This window comes from Pan troglodytes, chromosome 12 (assembly GCF_028858775.2).
Source record: "Pan troglodytes isolate AG18354 chromosome 12, NHGRI_mPanTro3-v2.0_pri, whole genome shotgun sequence".
Taxonomy (NCBI): Eukaryota; Metazoa; Chordata; class Mammalia; order Primates; family Hominidae; genus Pan; species Pan troglodytes.
The window spans coordinates 54,084,542-54,104,710 of NC_072410.2; the positions used below are offsets into that span (position 1 = coordinate 54,084,542).

The 20,169-nt window shown below is 45.6% G+C and overlaps 1 protein-coding gene across 3 annotated transcripts in view; it reads right to left on the reverse strand.

The window, feature by feature from the left end:
• Nucleotides 1-1,311: 1,311 nt before the first annotated feature.
• PROKR1 (prokineticin receptor 1) overlaps nt 1,312-20,169 on the reverse strand; it is a 75,794-nt gene continuing 56,936 nt past the window's right edge. For 2 of the 3 annotated variants that reach the window (XM_054677936.2, XM_016948669.4), the window contains 3 exons: nt 13,371-13,457; nt 11,526-12,170; nt 2,186-3,178 (listed from right to left, as the gene is read on the reverse strand). In XM_054677936.2, coding sequence (XP_054533911.1) covers nt 2,482-3,178; nt 11,526-12,010 — 1,182 coding nt within the window. In that variant the 5' untranslated portion in view covers nt 12,011-12,170; nt 13,371-13,457 and the 3' untranslated portion in view covers nt 2,186-2,481. Of the gene's footprint in view, nt 1,423-2,185; nt 3,179-11,525; nt 12,171-13,370; nt 13,458-20,169 lie in introns of those variants that run through there. The other variant, XM_063789029.1, reaches the window with a different exon arrangement.

The following is a 20,169-nucleotide window of genomic DNA, read 5'->3' on the forward strand; positions in this document are numbered from 1 at the left end:
TCTTGTTTAGCATTCTTAATGAAAGTGGTGAACATAATGACAATAAATTGTATCATTTTAACTTTTTGATATAAAAGCTAACCTTCCAGATTTTAGAATGCAATATATGATCTTATATAAAAAATAAAAATGGCCCTCCAATGCATTTTTGATTTAGGCTAATATTTTAATTAATTTTACTCTCCAAGAGCATTCTGATTAAATTGTAGGGTAAGTCTACTGGGTGATAAATGGGAAGAAATAAATAGGTTTTTGTAATGTGTCTTTCAGGGAAATAAAGTAACTATACAAAATAAACTTTGCTGCTCAAAATAAGGAGTTGACTATATTTGGAGGGGAACATGTCACACAGGTGCCACTTAAATAACCTTGTAAGTGCGCTGCTCTAGAGTTAAATAAGAAAAAGACAAGTCCACGCTGTAGCCTACACACTCGTGAGAATAAAAACAGACTGAGAAACAACTATTCCATTGCCCAGATTCATGCTGGCTGGGAACAGTCATGGGAAGATGATCAGCACTTCCAGTATCACAAAGATACTCCGATTCTGGAGTATCCAAACTCCTAAACTCATCTTCTAACCGGAGACTCAGCCACCCTTTCCTTTATGCGTCTACCAGCAAATCTCATGACCTTGTTTGCACAACCATGTTATTAGGCACATAATGCATAGAGCACTGTTATGAAGCACAAAGGAATAATTTACACAAAGAAAAATAAAAGTAGAGACGGCCAGGTTTCTGGATACACAAGCCAAAGTAAGAGGTTTTTCTTGTCCAGGCGCACTACACGTAGTTCCTAGTCCATCCTTTTGATAACTTGTGTGGTTGAAGGCATCTCCCACATATTGTCTCATTGGCTTCTCATAGCCACTAAGTCAGAAGGTATCACAGGTATCACAGAAGGTATCACAGAAGGACAAAGGTGTTACCTTTGTCCCCTCAGAGAGGCTTTGCCCAGGGCTACACAGTTGACAGAGTCAAGTCTGGCTCTCAGATCTTCCAACTCCAAAATACCAAACTCCAAAACTCAAAACATCAAACAAAGGAGGCAGGTTAGAAAGTGGGATGAGTCTTCAACAACCTATGGGGTCACTGAAGCTCATTGTTTGGTCTGACACTACCTATCTGTGTGTCCCCTTCTTTCCTGGGTGCCCAGACTTCTGGAAGATGCATCTGACCTGCATCCCCTGCCACTGGATCACATGACCTCATTCACGCTGAGGACTAGAAATGTGTGGCTTATCCCTCCTAAGAGGACCCCTATTTTAGAAGCAAAGCAAGTCTTAATCCAAAGGAACAAAGACTAGGATGGGATTCAGGCGCCAGTAATAAGGATATCTTGCCCTCAAATCATATCGATGAGGATACCTTACCATGCTGTCTGGTTAGGAGGGAACTCTTCATCACTCACATTTGAGAGCTGGTGAAAACAGAAAAATGAATGAAGGCCACATCCAGGAGGTATTGTGTCCACTTTCAAAGATTCTACGCTTCACAAGCATGGAGGCGTGAGAAGGAAGGGAAGGACTTAAGGGGAAGCCTAATTGGTCCAAATGAAATAACAGGTGGGAACGGTATCATCTGTATACCTGGAGAGCCTGAGCCCCTGCCACACCTGAGCTGCACTGAGCCCCGCATGCTTCCAGTTTTGCCTTCCTGTTCTGACTCTCCTCCACTTGCATCTCCCTTCTCACTGAAGGCAAAAAGTCCATGGAGCCAGGGGACATGCTTACCCTGAATCCAGGCTTCCCCCTCTGGACTTACTCCAGGTACCCAGAACCCCATAATTCCCTGTCCAAATGGCATCCAGGGTCTATGTGTCTTCTTCGCCAAGCCAGTCCTTCTGATGAAGAGCCTTACCACCTATGTGCAGAGCCCTGGGCCTGAGGGTGGCCATAGAGCAGTGTGGGAGGAAGAGTTTGCACAGAACTTGGCCATGAATACTGGGATGTCCATGCACATGCATGCAAGGCCCCTCGCCATGAAAGATGAGAGGATAAGGGCTACAGAAGGAGCCTAGAGTCCCTTTCGTATTCTTGCTCCAGCCTTGCAAATGTTAGGCATGAAGTCCAGTGCAAGAATATTCCCAGAGATACTCTCACACTACGAACACATGTACTGCAATCCTAGATACCTACTCCAGTTCTTTTGTGGAAACTCCCTTATTTCTATCTACACCACCACATTTTCCTTGGTTTAATTCCAATTTCATTTTGCCAACTAAATGTCATCAACATATATAGGTTTTACCAGCACCTACTGGCGTGTAAATTAGACATTCAGCAAATGCCACTGTTGATAGTGTCTGGTCACATGCATTTTAGAAACTCTGAGCTCCTTGAAAACATTGCTCACAGAGTGGTCCATTTACTTTACCCTCTGCAGCAAACAAAAAGTTCCAGGTTGATGTGCATCCAAGCACACTAGTCAGTGTCCACAGGACCCTGCTTTGTGTTTAAACTTTGCAAAGTCCAGGGAGTTATTTTAGTCTGATGCAGTCCACCTCTTCGGTGGCAGGCATCCCAATTGTCTTGAGGTCCAGGTCTGCACTGGACTTACCGCCATTGTAAGAAGCCTTCCAGTGGAGCAACATGATCTTTTTGAAGTACTTGACGGTGTCGTTCTTGACGGTCACGAAGCACAGAGTGTTGATCATGCTGTTGCTCATGGCGATGCACTCGACGATGTAGAAGGCAGTGAGGTAGTGCTTCTCCTTCACGAACACGGTGGGGAAGAAGTCGCGCACGATGGTGAAGCCGTAGAAGGGCGCCCAGCATAGCACGTAGGCGGTGAGGATGCACATGAGCACCAGGACCGTCTTCCTGCGGCAGCGCAGCCTCTTGCGGATCTGCTCTGTCTGGAATCCAGGGACCGCCTTGAACCAGAGCTCCCGGGAGATCCTGGCATAGCACAGGGTCATGGTGACCACGGGGCCCACGAATTCTATGCCAAAGATAAAGAGGAAGTAGGACTTGTAGTAGAGCTGCTGGTCCACAGGCCAGATCTGGCCGCAGAAGATCTTTTCCTGGCTCTTGACAATGACGAGGACCGTCTCGGTGGTGAAGTAGGCGGAAGGGATGGCGATCAGGATGGACACCGTCCACACCAAGGCAATCAGGCCAGTGGCTGTTTGGCACTTCATCCGTGGTCTCAGCGGGTGGACAATAGCCAGATACCTAGGGCAAGAACACAAGTGGAGGCAGCCACTGTGAGAAACTGCTGGATAATCTTTTTTTTTTTTTTTTTTTTGTAACAGGGTTTTGCTCTGTCACCCAGGCTGGAGTGCAGTGAGTGCAGTGGCATGATCATAGCTCACTGCAGCCTTGAACTCCTAGGCCCAAGCAATCCTCCCACCTCAGCCTCCCAAGTAGCTGGGACTAGAGGTGCAATGCACCGCACGTGCTGATTTTTTATTTTTATTTTTTGTAGAGGTAGAGTCTCCGTATGCTGCCCAGGCTAGTCTCAAACTCCTGGGCTCAAGCAAACCTGCTATTTCATTTTGCAGCATTCTAAGGAGCAACAAAATGGTATGTGTGGAGGAAACTCCCAATGGTACGTGGGCTTCTGCAAAAGGCCAACTTGAAGCAAACCCCAGTGTCATCTCTAATTAGCTATGCAACCTCAGCCAAGTTTTGTTGATGCTCTGACCCTTAGTTTCCTTATCTGCACAAGTTTTGTTGGCTGTTAAATATTAAATGTGATAATGTATGCACTATGCCTGGCACAGTTTTAAGCCTAATATGTACTCAAAATGATAACAATTAGTATTAAATATAATAATTCCTCCCATCGGTTTCTAGCCTGGCACTGTTCCCAGCTCCTTCCTGTTCTTGGGCTGTTCATTCTAATTACCTCTCAGTTTAGAGCTAAAAGGGCAAGATAATTCAAGGAGTTGGGAGAATCTGCCCTTTCCAATGGAAACAGTGGGCAAAGGTTTTTCTTCATTCTACATTCTAAAAATTGTTGCTTTGCATGCAAAGGAGGAGGAAAAGCATGTGGCCATGTGTCTCATTTTCAGGTGGAAAAATGGAAGGCAGTGAGAGATGAGTGACTTTCTCAAGGTCACAGACCACAGGACCCTTCCTTGATAGAAAACATTTAACCCTACCTCACAGGATTGATGTGAAAATCAATCGAGAATATACGTGAATGTATTTTTTTTTTCTAACCGCAAAGCACCAGACAGTAAAAAGATACTGCTTTTGTCCTTTCAAAAAAAAAAAAAAAAAAACAAAACCCACATTGCTGTTACCACAGTGGTCCAGGAACACAAAGAGAGAGCACTTTCTAGGGGGGATGTGAGTCATTGTGCGGCATGAGAGCTGATAGCCTCTTTCCGAGAGAGAACGCACACAGCTTATGCAGAGAGCTCCGGTTTCCTGGAAGACGTCCTGTGGCTGGCAGAGGGTGGAAGTTGGGGAAGGAGAGAGATGGGGAGTGAAGTGGGAGGGGATTGACTGGTCAACAGTGGAAACAAACACAGTCTCACGTGTCCAGAGCTTATTCCAGGTAGAGCCCAGAGCAAATGTGAAGGGGACCTGAAGGAAAGCCAAACCGGTTCTGTTTCCTTTGAAACCAATCCCTATGAAGTCATCTTCCTTGGAATTTTGATTTGAAGAAAGGTTCATTCTTACTTATTTTTTTTTCCTGACTGTATTTCTGCTCTTTCTGTCCCTCCCCCATAGCCTGGGCAGTCAAGACTATTGAGCATCCTCTAGAGAGTTCACAGGAGTGAGGCTCCAGCTCTTCTAGCCCCAGATGCTAAATGAAGTAGGATGGGTTGCACCCACTCTGGACGCCCGGCCGACTGCCATCCCTGGCACTCTAGCCAATCTCCCGAGTGCCAGAGGGAAAAAAGGGAAATGTCTGCAGGGTGTTGGCAATGCCATTGTCAATGCACGAGTGTGGGCCCTTCATTAAGAACGCGGTGCTCCTGATGTAACCAGAGCCTCAAACTCGCCCTGACTCACAATGAAAATGGAGAGTTAAGACATTCTGCTCTCACTGGCTCCATTGCTGTCTGTCTACCCCACCACATTCTGCTGATTACTCTGAGAAAGAAATTTCCTATTTCATATTTATTCACTATAAGAATTTTCACCACATAATTCTATTCCTTTTCCCGATAGTAGCTACCTAAGCCTTTATGATGCTTCAAACACAGAGTGTGTTTTCAATAAACGTGGGAAGGAACAACGACCTAAGACTCAGAAGACCACAAATCTAATCCCAGCTTTGCCAGAAAGTTGCTCTATGAATCTGAGTCATTTTTCTTATCCCTGTAGGTTCACTTCCCTCATCTGTAAAATGGGAATATCACCTAGATGCTATGAGGCGCCAATGAGACACTGCACATAGCAACAGTAAGCTATTAATATACAAGGAATTACTAGCATTTTAAAATGTATTTTTTCCCAGAGCTATTCTGTACACACAGCAATTTTCCTTTACCTGTTATTGGCAAATACTCAATTTGCAAGTCCTCTCCTCCTTTCTATTTTATAGGATAAACTCTACACATCAAAACTAATCTTCAGGGTAATCTGTGACTACCTATGAGATAGTAATTTCATTCTGGGTCTCTCTGACATCACCCCAACTCCATCTGCAGAATTAGTGCCATGAGCTGTGCAAGAGGCCTTCCTGATATATTTACAAATAGGCAAATTGCAGAAAACGATTTCAAGAATTTCCATCAGCTTTGTCAATGCTAGGACCAAAACTCCAGAACTCTAGCATTAGTAATGCTGTGTTTGCTTATGTTTGTAAAGAAGTTTACAATTGACAGAGCATTTTCAAATCCACTTTTTCACTAGATAATTCCAACCCTACTAAATAGGTAAGACAGTGACAATGTCCACTCTATAGATGAGAAAACTGAGGCTTGGGGAAGTTAAATAACCTGCCAAAAAGCCATACAACTAGATATCAGCAGAACAATGACTCAGACCCACATCTTGCTGCAAATCCAGTGGCCTCTCTGAATGCTATTTACCCCCTCTTTTTTCATCCAAGAGCAAAATGATGCCCCCTCCTCTTGCCTTCCTGGCATCCCAGCAGCCCTTCTCCTCTTTCCTCTCCATCACAGTTGGTTTCTAACTATTGGTGTTCTAAGAAGGGGTCTGACATCTGGCGGCTGCTTTTCTGTGCTTATATGTATGCCCTTGGCTTGCCCTGTGTGTCTGCCACTACAGTGGCTTAGGTCCAGATTCATGTAGAGCTAACAGTTCCCAGAGAACAAAGAATAAAGGCTGCTAGACAAAGAGATGGTCCAGGCAATAACTGTGATAATAATGGGCTGGAAAAGAAGTATTTGGGCTCTGTCTCCGTTCCCAGGACCAAGCCCCAGATCAAATCGTGGTAACAGTGGTCTCAGCAGCTACTAGGCTAGTCATGGGATGGGCAGAGATAACACAACCTGATCCTCAGGCCAGTGGCCCTGACTAATGAGCTCACCAGGAGGCTTCTGTGCTTCCTAAGGTTGGGTGAGATTACTCAGGCCTTAGCTTCATCAAGACAGAAGGAGAGAGCTTCTTCACAGGTACTTTTCTGGCCAGTTTCCTCAGGATTCTGGGTAAAAGAGAAGTTCTCTGGAGCCCCCACACGCTGTGGGATCTTAGTGTCCCCACATCAAAAGGAAGCCCATACCTGTGGCTGGGGCAGAGGTCTCTCATGATCCTTTTTTGTTTTGTTTTGTTTTTTTAAAAGACAGGATCTTGCTCTGTCACCGAGGCTGGCTGGAGTGCAGTGGCATGATAACAGCTCACGGCAGCTTCTATCTCCTGGGCCCAAGGGTTCCTCCCACCCCAGCCTCCTGAGTAGCTGGGACTACAGGCACATGCCACCATGCCCGGTAAATTTTTTTTTTCTTTTGTAGAGTCAGGATCTACCTATGTTGCCCAGGCTGATCTTGAACTCCTGAGCTCAAGGGATCTTCCCGCCTATGGCTCCCAAAGTGCAAGGATTACAGGCGTGAGCCAGCACACCTGGCCTCATGATCTTTTTTAGTTTCCTCCTGCCCTCAGGTCTGACTCCCTCTGCCTGGCTGTTGAGACCTTCTGGAATAGATCCTATTCTTTCTGATCTCTACTGTCCTTGTGTTTCTTACCCATACCTGACATCCCTCTCTAAAGTACCTCAAATTCACTTCAGGCATTCCCACCTCTAGGCTTTTCCACACACTGTTCTACCCACTCTCTTGGGAAAACTTTCCTCTCCTTTGTTGATCTTCATTTGTTGAAGGACAGTTAGAAATCCACCTCCTCCATGAAGCCTCCTCTGACTACTCCGGCACAAAATGATCTCACCCTTCTCTAAATTTTATTTAAAATTTATCCTTTACTTAGTCTTTAACTGTTTTGTAAGTGTTAGTTCTCCCTGGTCCCACCCTACCCCCAACTCTAGATGGTCAGCCCCCCAAGAGCTGTGATTATGTCTTACTTCTTTTATAACCTTTTACTGTCTGTGAATTCTGAGTACCTAACAGGATTTTGGTGCAACTTCACCCTCATCGAGTGCCTAGCGCTGGGTGAATAGACATGTAAAAAGCTGGCTGGACACAGTGGCTCACACCTGTAATCCCAACACTTTGGGAGGTCGGGACACAATAATTACTTGAGACTAGTTTAAGACTAGCCTGGGCAGCATAGCAAGATCTCATCTCTAAAAAAATTTATTTTTAATATATAAAAAGCCATGGGGACAGTTCTCAGAAAGATTGCAACTATTTTTGGGAAAACAGGACATAAATATGTTTAACCATGAGACTGGGAAGCAGACTGGGGCTAGATAATAAAAGTTTGGAAGAACAGGTGAAAGAGTTTGAGCCATACTTTGTAGACAATGGAGTTATCAGAGGTCTTTTAAGCAGGAGAGTGGAGACATGTACAAGGCAGAAGATTAATCTGGCTGCAGCCTTGCTTACTTCCCTCGGGCCACATGGAGGCTTCTCTCTGTTCCTCTGTTTGTAGAACCCATCTGGTTTGTTCCTGCCTCTGGGCCTTTTCACTTACAATCCCCCTTGTCTGGGATGCTTGCTCCCTGTCTTCCCAAGGCAGGCTCTTTCCCCCTGTGTCATTCAGAAGCCAGTTCAAAGGCCTCTCCTCGGAGACCCTTCTCTTGACTACTCACCTAGAATAGGTCCCACCCTCAGTCACCCTCGACATTTTACGTGTGTACTTCTTTTGTTCAGAGTATTTCTTGCTTCTGAAATTACCTTCCTTTTGTGTTTGCCTGACTGGATCTCTCTCCATCCTTTGGTTATAAGCTCCAGGAAAGCAAGGAGTGTTTTTTGTCTTATTCACTGTCGTATCTCCAGTGCTTGCAATAGCATCTGTCACATCACAGTTACTCTATAAAAATGCATTGTTTAAATGAATGAATGAATGAATGAAAGTTTAGGATGGATTGTCAGGGGAGTAGCGTTGACAGATGGGCAGATCCAAGAAACACTGAAGGCAGGAAGACCAAGAGGAGACTAGGATACCAGCCCTGAATGAACAAATGGGTACTGCCAAGACCTGGAGGTTGAATGAATGCTGGTAAAGAAGGGAGAGCAGCCGGGACAAAGGAGACTTTCTTCTAGGTTAGATGCCTGGGAGAACAATGGAACCAATAATATAGACAAATACAAGCAGGTAGATGATAAATAGTTCTGTTCTGGCATTTTGTAAAAATCTTGTATTTTTTTTAAATCACATCATAAAAACAATAATTTCAATGAAAGCAAAAAGGTTAGTGTGTCAGAAATGTTCATTAGTTTACCTGCTTTTTTGTTGTAGACATTCCTATAAGGGTTAATTTAAGAATTATCATATCCACTGTTTATTTATTGCTTACTGTTTTGAATACTGTTCTAAGAAATTAAATATATTTATTTCATTCAATCCTCAAAGCAACCCAATACAATAGGCTTTCTTTTTATCCTCATTTTGTAGGCAAGAAAACTGAGGCAGAGAGAGGTCAAATAACTAACATAATACCCAACACACAATACAGCTGGTACTTAAACCCAGGCAGAATAACTGCCAACATGGCTACAGAAATTTCATTAAACAAAAATAAAGACATTTTTACAACTAAGTAGATTTGTTATAAACCAAGATAAAAATTAGTTGCTCCCAACTGATCAAATCCTGAACAACACGTGAGACCAGAGAAAAATTAATGATTCCTAGACCACAATTAGATGGTAACAACACATACAAATAAAAACAATTGCAGCAAAGATCACAAACATCAATAAAAGAATGGGCATTGGAGCAGCCATTCATCCACCAAGACCATTGGGCAGCCCTGTGAAGGCACATGGTGCTTTCCTTGAGGTCTGGGTACAAGCTTCCTATCATAACCCCACTCAACCATAGAAGCTCCCACGGTGCAAAGCATTTTTTCTAATTCATCTTTCTTATTGTATCTAATTTCCTTTGTGTAAACTCACACTGCAAGAGAAATGCTTGCAGTATTTCAGACAAGCTCTGTTTGGTATGAAAGGAGGTTATAAGCTTGAAGAAGTTCAGTAGATGGAGACTGACTGATTGACATAGATATCACTCTTACATGTTCCAAATAACCCAATGCCCCTTAGTGTATCCTGGCTTCCTTTCCCCTTGAAGCTACTTCCTCCTACCATTGTTACTCCGTTCAAGTGGTAAAATGGATCTCATCCGGGGAGTAGGGTCCCACTCCACAGGAGGCACCCTACCCTGCTTTTAGTAGCTGAGCACATGTAGTTTCTTGCTAGTATGAAACTTCAGGAAATGACTCTGTATGCTTTGTCTTGTTCATGGGCTAAGAGAGAAGGTGGCGGCTTCTACTTTCAAAAAAGTTCAGAGACAAAGTCCCTGGAGCTCTTCCTTGGCAGCTTTGAAAGGAACCTACGAAGTAGATACTCTACTTGACTGCTCCCCTCCTGCTCCTTCAGTGGGTTCATGCGGGGTCCTTGTCCAGGTAAATGAAAAGCTGCAGGGCTCTTTGATTCAGTGGAGGGAATTTGGCCTCCAGGTAAATGAAAAGCTGCAGGGCTCTGTGATTCAGTGGAGGGAATTTGGCCAAGAAGAAGTAGCACTCCGCAAGGATCTACGGGGACAGACCAAGGGCTATGTAAGCTGCTAACTTCCTGATGTCCTTCCCTAGAGAAGGGAAGCAGAGTTTCCACCCCTCAGCGGTTTTATAGACAGAGGTTCCTTGGTAACCCCCTTTTTTCAGGTTATCCTTTTCGGTCATCCCACCCCTGGTCGCCCTGCCTACGGTCTCAGAAAACAAGCTCTCTTAGCTGTGCTCCTCCCTAGAACACTGTCCTGACTGTGAGGGCCAGGTCAAACCCCCTCAGATCCTTGAGGCCAGAGAACAGGGAGAGCATGTATGCCTCAGGCTCTCTGGGTTAAAGGAGAGAGACGGGCTGTTCAGATCCAAGTACACAGAGGCCTGATTTGATCCTCAGGATAATTGTCTCTAGACTGTAACCAGGTACTTTGTAATGACAGTCCAGCTGTGGGCAGAGGAGCTAGCAAAGATTGTCCCCCGAGGAACAAAGACCAGCCTGGCCCATTAGCACAAGTTTACACTAAAGGAAGACACTAAGTTGAAGAAAGATATGCAGAGGCTGCTCTTACTGATTTTATTTGCGATCACCAGAAACAGGTCTTCTGCACTATCTGTGCAAATGGACTAAAAGGTGCAAAGTGATTAATGCAACAACAAAAAGTAAATAAACATATGTTCCCTTTTTTTTCAAAACAAATCCCTCAATCTTTTTATTTTTATTTATTTATTTATTTTTTAGAGACAAGGTCTCCCTCTGTCATCCAGGCGGGAGCACAGTGGCATGAACATAGCTCACTGCAGCCTGGAATTCCTGGGCTCAAGTGATCCTCCTGCCTCAGCCTCTCAACTAGCTAGGACTACAGGCACACACCACCACGCCTAGCTAATTTTTTAATTTTTTCAAAAGGTGAGGTCTGGATATGTTGCCCATGCTGGTCTCGAACTCCTGGCCTCAAATGCTCCTCCTATCTCGGCCTCCCAAATTGCTGGGATTATAGGCTTGAACTGTTTACCACAGCCAGTCATAAATCCTTGAATCTTATTTAAAAACAGATGATGCTAGGAGGTCATATTTTAGTAGAGGAAGTCTTGATGAGATAGAAACCTCCTTCAAGATTTCCAAGTTGACTCAAGAGGTAACTGCCTGACGCTTAAAGTGTCCCTCAATATCTCCTCTTACCTGTCTACTCTAGACCTTGAAAGGTGTAATATCTAGGAAAACATCCATAGCAAGGGAGATCAAAAGCTTCCCATCACCCAACTCTAGAGGGCTCTGCTGTCTTCTGTCTGAACAAAGCTGGAAAAGGAGAACTCTTCTCACTGTCAGTCAATGGGCAAGCTTTTGAGTTCCCCATGCATCCACATCTAGGGGGAATAGAGACACCTCTCATCAATCTGCAACTGCAGTACAGGAGGGGGCAATTCCAATGCCCCTTCCTCCCTGACCGCCTTTGTTGTCCCCACTGCTGCTGCACTCACCTGTCAATGGCGATGGCCAGCAGGGCATTGGTGGAGACATAGAGAGAGACAGTGCGCAGGTAGTTGACAGAGGTGCACAGGACGTGGCCATGCTCCCAGGAGAGCTGGCGCACCACATAGTAGTCCATCTCAAAGGGGCAGCAGACAATGGCCACCAGGAAGTCAGAGATGGCCAGGTTGGCGATGAGCAGGTTGGTGAGGTTGCGCAGTTTCTTGTAGCGGACCAGGGCAGCGATAAAGATGAAGTTTCCAATGCCGCAGACCAGCATGATGCCCACCAGGGCCATCCCAATGACAATCTTGGCAGCAAAGAACGTCCTGGAATTGGTCACATCCTCATCTTCATCCAAAGGCATATCATAGTCGCCGTAGCTGAAGTTGAATGGGAAGGAAGTGGCATGGGCTCCATGAGGGTTGAGCACAGAAAGGAAGCTGGTGGAAGTGTTGGTGGCATTGTCATCCATGAACCCCATGGTGGTCTCCATCTGGCCAGGTGGTGCTGTGAGCAACACTGCTCAGAATTCCCCAGGGCAATGTCTGCAAGGCTGATGTCACCCCTCTCTGCTATCAGCCAGCTCTCCCTTAATGAGTCAGAATGTCTCTGCCAGCCTCTTTGGGGTATGGTATCTGAGCTCCATTCTGAACCTTTGAAAGACATACAAACAGTTGGCTATATGTTGCAGTAAAGCTGGCCAAATTCAAAACCACCCTGTAACCTAAGCAGACCTATTAGCTCCCTGCCCAGAGTGAACATAGGGTGATGGAGTGGAAATAAAGGAACCAATGAGAGAAAATGAATGAAAACCACATACTCAATTAGGGAAGGGTGGATTGCTATAGAGACAATCAAGCACTGGCTCAGTTTATTTCTGTTCCACTGAAGACTCAGAAGTGTTGCACCTTTTCTCAAGGACAAAAGTTGGGAGTGTGGGGAGGCTGAAGAGAAAGAAATTTCTTTAAATGCTATTTAAGAGGGAGGGCTTTCAGACAAGCCTGTCTGCTCTCCTTGCTCTTCTGGCAAAACATGGCTCTAAAATCACAGAGCCATAGAGCAGCCACCTTCCTCACTATTTGCTGGACTTCCTGTTCCCACATTAGAACCTGCTGTGACCCTAGAAGCTGGGAACAGCATTTATGAAGGCCTGTCCCCAGACAGAGGCTGTAGGGTAAAGTCACAGCCTGTGACTAACCAAGTGATGAGAATGGGGACGCTAGAGCAAAATTTTTCCTTGGCTGGTTGAGTGTCCAGGGGTAAATAGCTTAAACACTCAGAGGTTCAACTTCTGCCAGGCAGGAGATCAATAATGTCTGCACAGCCTGGAGCTCCCTGGAGGAGAGTGTTACACCCTAGAACTGCAAGGAGTTACTACTGCGCTCTCAGGCCTCCTCTGTCAGCTGCAAGGAAGGGGAGCGAAATCCTGATACAGGGACTCCACCACACCACATAATGGGGCTGGGGTGAGGGGTCTAGGGGGGTGTCAGCTGCCCTGGTGGGGACAGGGAGGCAGCCAGAGTTCCCCTGTCCCCTGCTCTCTCCCTGCAGTCCCTCCCAAACTCTGAAGACATCAGACCAGGGAGTGGGACGTAGAAGGAGGGCTGAGGTCTGGAGAGCACCCTAAAACAAATGTCAGGAGAACAGAGGGAAGAATGCAAGCCTGAGTTTCCTGGGAAAGGAAGATGAGGAAGATGCCCAGGACCCCACCTCCCCACCTCCAGGAAAGCCTGCTCTCCATATTCCTCCGAGGCAAAACATCTGGAGCCTGTCTTCTTGGGGCCAGGTTTAAAGTCCCTCTGCGCCCCAGTGAGGCTCAGCCCCATTGCTGCCTCTCTTTCCTAACTCCTTACCCTGATTTTTTCCTTCCTCCGAGCTCTCAATTCTGTCTGGCTCAGCCCTTGCCCTCTGCCCCGTCAGGGAGGAGAAGCAGAACTCAGCTGAAAAGAAGGAGGGGGGCAGGCTTGGAACCCAGGCGGGACAAGCCCCACTCCTCGCAGGTCCCGTGGGTCGCAGAGGCATGCCACTCCTGGAGGGGTACCCCTACAAGCATGCTACCTGAAGGGTCAAAATAGTGTTTAAAAGCAAAGAATATAGAAGCTTCGGGGGTGGAGAGGAGGGCGTCACGAGATTAAGGATGATTGTCCAGCGGTCTTTTCTCCTTTATTCTCACCGTTCAGAGGGGAACCCCAATCCTACCCCCACCTGGTGACCTCTCGATCGCTAGAAGCCTCTCTCACAAACCCCTGCTGGCAAGTCCCCCGCCTGCTCCCAACTTTCTCCCTGGAGCCTGGGCAGCTTCCCCTAAGGACAGAGGAGGGGAAGCCTGGCTCTCCTGAAGAAACGCACAGGAGTGAATCCCTGGCAAAGTCCCCTCTTCACTCAGAAGCCGCCGCACCCCACGGCCGCAGCCAGTGCAGCGCGGGGTCCCTGGAGCATCCTCCCCGGGAGGGCGCGCTCTGTACCTGCGGCATCGCGGAGCCCGGCAGGCAAGGTCCGGGTTTCTTATTCCCGGGCCGGATCAGGAGATGCTTCTTCCAGAAGCCGGCAGGCGAAGGGCAGGTCCCCGCTCCCTTCCTCCTCTGCTCGGGGCTCTTTCCCGGCTCTGGCGGGGGAGTTACCTTCGCGCCGCCGCTGCAGATCCCCCGACCCGGCCCGCGCCGGACTCCCTGTCCCCGCCTCCGGTGGCCGTGAGGCGCCGAGGTGCGGGCTCCTGGCGAGGCGTGTCGCCAGCTGGGCTGCGGAGGCCGGGATCGCCCTGGGCGGGAGCGTCTGGAGCTCCCAGGCGGCAGCTCGCGACGAGGACGCGCGGGAGGGAGCCGGGCCAGGCGGGCTGCGCGTTGCCCGGCTCAGGCTTCGGAACGGCCGCCTGGGTCAGGAACGGGGCCGCTGGGGCTCCGGCCAGGGCTCTGCGTCAATCCCGCGCCGGGGGCACCCATGCGGGGCGGCTGTGCCCGCCTCGGGGCACGTGGCTCCTCGGGGGCTCACCTTGGCAGCCCAGCGCCGTCGGAGTGGGCGGACACGGCCCCGCTCAGCCGCGAGCTTGCAAAGGACCGAGGAGCCTCCCCCGCTGCCCACACACCTCCTCAGGGGACACTCAGGGGCCGGCCCCAACCTGGTCCCCTGGGCCAGCCTGAACGGACACCAGGGCCATCTTTGTTGCCAGCTGCCCTACCTCTCCGTAAAAGAGGCTCAGAGAAGTGCTTTCTGGAGAGCAAACAAGGGGGCGGGGTAGCACACTGGAGAGAGGAAGGACCCCCGCCCAGGGATGTCTGCTTAGAAGGCTGGGACGGACAGCGCTGACTTACAGAGCACAGTCTACCTTTACAAGCCCATAGATTCCTCAAAACGTGAGGCATATAGTCCCGCAATCCCACTCCAAGGTATGTAACCCCAAACTATTGAAAGCAGGGACACACATACACTGATGTTCATGGCAGCACTATTCACAGTAGCCAAAAGACAGAAACAACCCAAATGTCCATCAGCTAAGTGGATTAACAAAATACATATAGTATATACATGCAACAGAATATTATCCAGCTGTAAAAAGAAATGATAACAAGTGTTGGTGAGAATGTGGAGAAACTGGAACCCTGTGCACTGTCGGTAGGAAAGTAAAATGGTGAAGCCACTGTAGAAAACAGTATAGGATTTCCTCAAAAAGTCAAAAAATACAATTACCATATGATCGAGTGTTTCCACTTCCGGGTGTCTAACCCAAAAAATTAAAAGCAGGGTGATACGGTTTGGCTGTGTCCCCACCCAAATCTCAACTTGAATTGTATCTCCCAGAATTCCCACATATTGTGGGAGGGACCCAGGGGAAGGTAATTGAATCATGGGAGCCTGTTTTTCCCATGCTATTCTCGTGATAGTGAATAAGTCTGATGAGATCCTGTGGGTTTATCAGGGGTTTCCACTTTTGCTTCTCCCTCAGTTTCCTCTTGATGCTACCACGTAAGAAATGCCTTTCATCTCCTGCCATGATTCTGAGGCCTCCCCAGTCATGTGGAACTGTAAGTCCAATTAAACCTCCTTTTGTTCCCAGTTTCCGGTATGTCTTTATCAGCAGCGTGCAAGTGAACTAATACACAGGGTCTCAAAGGCATGTTTGTACATCCATGTTCATAGCAGCATTATTCACAATAGCGAAAACATGGAAACAATCCAAATGTCCATCAATGATGAAGGGACAAACAAAATGCTCCACATACACACATACACTCACATGGGAACTTCCAAAAGTTTGTGGGAAAATGGAATTAAAAGATAAAAATACATAAACTTTAGCTCTCAGCATAAGCTCCATCACATTCAAGATGCTCTTGTAATGATGGCAGACATTTAGTCCATCTCTAAAGGACTAAGGATCCTGGGAATTTTTCTATTTTATTTATTTATTTTTATTTTTTTGTTGAAACAGGGTCTGGCTAGGTTGCTCAGGCTGGTCTCAAACTCATGGCCTCAAGCAATCCTCTCACCTCAGCCTCCCCAAATGCTGGGATTACAAGCATGAGCCACCAGGCCTGGCATGGGTCCTGGGAACTTAACCATGTCAATGAAGCCTTTTTTTTTACATTATTAACGTAAGAAAAATGGCTGCTCCTTAAAGACTTTTTAAGATTAGGAAATGAAGTCAGAAAGAGCCAAATCAGGATGGTAAGAAGGATGGCTAATAATTGCCCTTGTTTGATTAGAGGAATGAGCAGTAGTATTGTCATGGTGGAGAAGGATTCTTTGGTGGAGCTTTTTCAGGCATTTTTTCTGCTAAAGCTTTGGCTAATTTCTCAAAATACCCTCATAATAAGCAGATATTTCATTCTTTGGCCCTCTACAGAAAATCACATGCAAAATACTGTGAGCATCCCCCAAAAACTATTGCTATGACCTTTGCTCTTGATTAGTTTGCTTTTGCTTTGTCTGGACCACTTCCACCTCTTGGTAGCCATTGCTTTGATTGTGCTTTGTCTTCTGGATCACACTTGTAAAGCCCTGTTTTTTCTGTTATTACAGTTCTTCAAAGAAATCTTTCATGATCTTGATCCTGCTTGTTTCGTATTTCCATTGAAAGCTCTATTCTTGTCTACAGCTGATCTGGTCACAACAATTTTGGCACCCATCAAGTGGAAAGTGTGCTCAACTTTAATCTGCCAGTCAGAAATGAGTAAGTTCAACCAACTGAGGTGTCTGTGGTGTTGGTTATTGTTTATGCTGTTAATCATCAGTCCTCTTCAATTAGGGCATGAATAAGATTAATTTTTTTCTCACAAATTATGTGGATGGTCTGCTGCTGCAGACTTCCTCTTCAACATCCTCTCGTCCCTTCCTGAAATGAGTATCCATTTGTAAACCGCTGATATCTTTGGGTCATTGCCCACAAAAAGCTCTTCGTAAAGTATCAGTGATTACACCATTCTTCCACCCAAGCTTCACCATAAATTTCATGTTTGCTGTTGCTTCAATTTTTCAGAATTCATGTTCCTCTGACAGGGGCTCTTTTCAAACTGATATCTTATCCTTCTTAGTGACTCAAACTAGATCCTGTTCAGACATCTTGTAACAAATGAGTACGAGTTTATTTGGGTGCAAACAAAAATTGAAATCCATGCTTACTTTTTTCATAATATGCATGTTCCCCGAATTTTTGAAGCCCCTTCATGTGTATGTGTGTGTGTATATACACAGAATGCAATATTATTCAGCCTTCAAATGGAATGAAATTCTGATACAACACGGATATACCTTGAAGACATTGTGCTAAGTGAAATAAGCCAGTCACAAAAGACAAATACTATATGATTCCACTTACATGAGGTAGCTAGAGTAGTCAAATTCATAGAGACAAAAAGTAGGATGATGGTTGCCTAGGTCTTGGGGAAGGAGGAATGGGGAGCTATTGTTTAATTGGTACAAAGTTTCAGTTTTGCAAAATGAAAATAATTATGAAGATGGAGAGTGGTAATGGTTGCACAACAATCTGAATGTACTTAATACCACTGAACTGTATATGTAAAAACTGTTACAATGGTAAATATTTTTTTTCACTTTACCACAATGAGAAAATGGGGAAAAAAGGAATGGTGTACTGACACATGCTACAACATGGGTGAATCTTGAAAACATGATGCTAAGTTAAATAAGCCTATCACAAAAAACAAATATTGAATGATTCCACATATATAAGATACCTAAAATAGGCAAATTCATAAAGTCAGAAGGTAGAATGATTGTTACCAAGGGATGAGGGGGAGGGGGAATAGGAGATTATTATCCGATGGGTTCAGAGTTTCCGTTTGGGATGATGAAAAAGTTCTGGCAATGGATAGTGGTGATGGTTGCACAACATTGTCAATGCATTAATGTCACTGAATTGTAACTTAAACAGTTAACATGGTGAATTTTATGTTATGTGAATTTTACATATGCAGCCATGCATCACTTAACAATGAGGATATGTTCTGAGAAATGCATCATTAGGCAATTTCATTGTGTGACTATCATAGAGTGTACTTAACACAAACCTAGATGGTATAACCTACTATACACCTAGTCTGTATGGTATAGCCTAGTGCTCCTAGGCTACAAATTGGAACAGTATGCTACTATACTGAATACTATAGGCAATGGTAATATAATGGTAAACATATCTAAACATAGAAAAGGTACAGTAAAAATATGGTATTATAATCTTATGGCACCACCATCATATATGTGGTTCATCTTTGATCAAAACGTCATTATGCAGCCCATGACTGAATGTATCTCCTATAGTATAGCTCGGACCTCCTTAGCAAGGCATCCACAAAGGCCTATACGATGTTGGCCTCCAGTTTTCTGTAGTGGAAAGAGAGTGCTGCCTGGGATCTGGATCTTTAGTACATTTTGCCACTATCAAAATATACTAAAGGTACAAAATGTATATGACTTTAGGCAAGTCATATACCTTCTCTGGGGTTCTCTTTCCTCATTTACAAAATGAATGAGTTGAGCTTGCACTAGGAAATCACTGCCAAGTTCCAATGCTTCATGCAGTATCTTTCCCTGGCCCATATACCTCCCTGGACACTTTCTCCTGTCATTTGCAAAAATGTCACAGCTGTTACACATCTCTGAGGCTCATGTCACCTGGAAGGTGGAAGAGGACAGTGGGAAAGAGCATAAGATAAGGAGTACCGCCTCCTTTCTACCTAGCTCTGCACATGTGAACGGTGTCACCTTGGGCAGTGTGGTAACCAAAACCTAGCCTTCCTCTTTTGAAATTAGGAATGACAATAGCTTCTACTTCATAAGGTTGTGGTGAGGATTAAATAAAATATGGTGGGTTAAATGCTTAGCACAATGCCTGGCACCTAGCAGGCACCTGAGAAATGCCAGCTATTACTATTCCTTGGTGATTCTTTCTATATCTGGCCTCATATGGGGTCGTAACTAATCTTGAGACTTTGCTCACATGTCATTTCTTCCAGGAGGCACTCCTTAATTCCTCCAATGGTTTTCATGTCTTCCTTACGTCTTGTTGGTTCTCTTTAAATGCACTTTTGTGCACCAATTTGCTTTCCATCTTGCACTCTTTCTGAGAAGGAGCTATGTCTCATTCATTTTTGCTTCCTATTCTGCAATGTTTTTCAGACTTGCCTGATTATATGAATTATCTGGAGTGGTAGTTGAACCTACTGATTCTTAAGTCCCACTTCAAACCAAGGGAAGGGGCCTAGAAATCTAAATGTTTAAGCAGCACCCCAAGTGATTTTCTTTCTTTAGAGTCAGGGTCTCACTCTGTCACCCAGGTCGGAGTGCAGTGGCACAATCATAGCTCACTGCAGCCTCAACCTCCTGGGCTCAAGCCATCCTCCCACCACAGCCTTTCAGGGTAGCTATGACTGCAGGGGCATGCCATTATGCCCAGCTAAGTTTTTCAGGTTTTTTTGTAGAGATGTGGCCTCATTATGTTGCTCAGGCTGGTCTCGAACTCCTGGCTTTAAGCAACCCTCCCACCTTGGCCTCCCAAAGTGCTGGGATTACAGGTGTGAGCCACTGCACCCAGCTCCAGGCAATTCTTATTATCAAGTGAGTTTGAGAATCTAAGAACTTACAACAGAGCTAGGCACAAGATACATAAATGTTCATTTGTCATTCCATGTAGCGTATGTCTTCCTGACTGCATTTGTCTCTACTCAAAAATAAAAAACAATACTGGTTTGATATGAATGATTGTGATAAAATTCATAGCCTCTAGAATTGATGAGGCATCACGGAATGCATTCACTATCTAATAGTGCATAACAAATCATCCCAAAACATAGCAACTTAAAACAAATATATTATCTCATAGATTCTGAGGGTTAAGAATCTGGGAGTGGCTGAGTTGGGTGATCCCAACCTCTAGGTCTGTCATGATATTGGAGTCAAGCTATCAGCCAGGGCTGCAGTCTCATCTGAGTGTTCAAGTGAGGGAGGATGCACCTCAAAGCTTACTTATGTGGTTGTTGCCAGGCCTCAGTGTTTTACTGGCTATTGCTGGAGACTTTAGTTCCTTACCATGTGGGCATAGCTCTAGGTTTCCTGGGTGACTTCACAATGCGGCAGTGAAACTCTCCTACGTGTGCTATATGCTGTTCATCACAAAACAAACCCTGGTACAATGTGGAA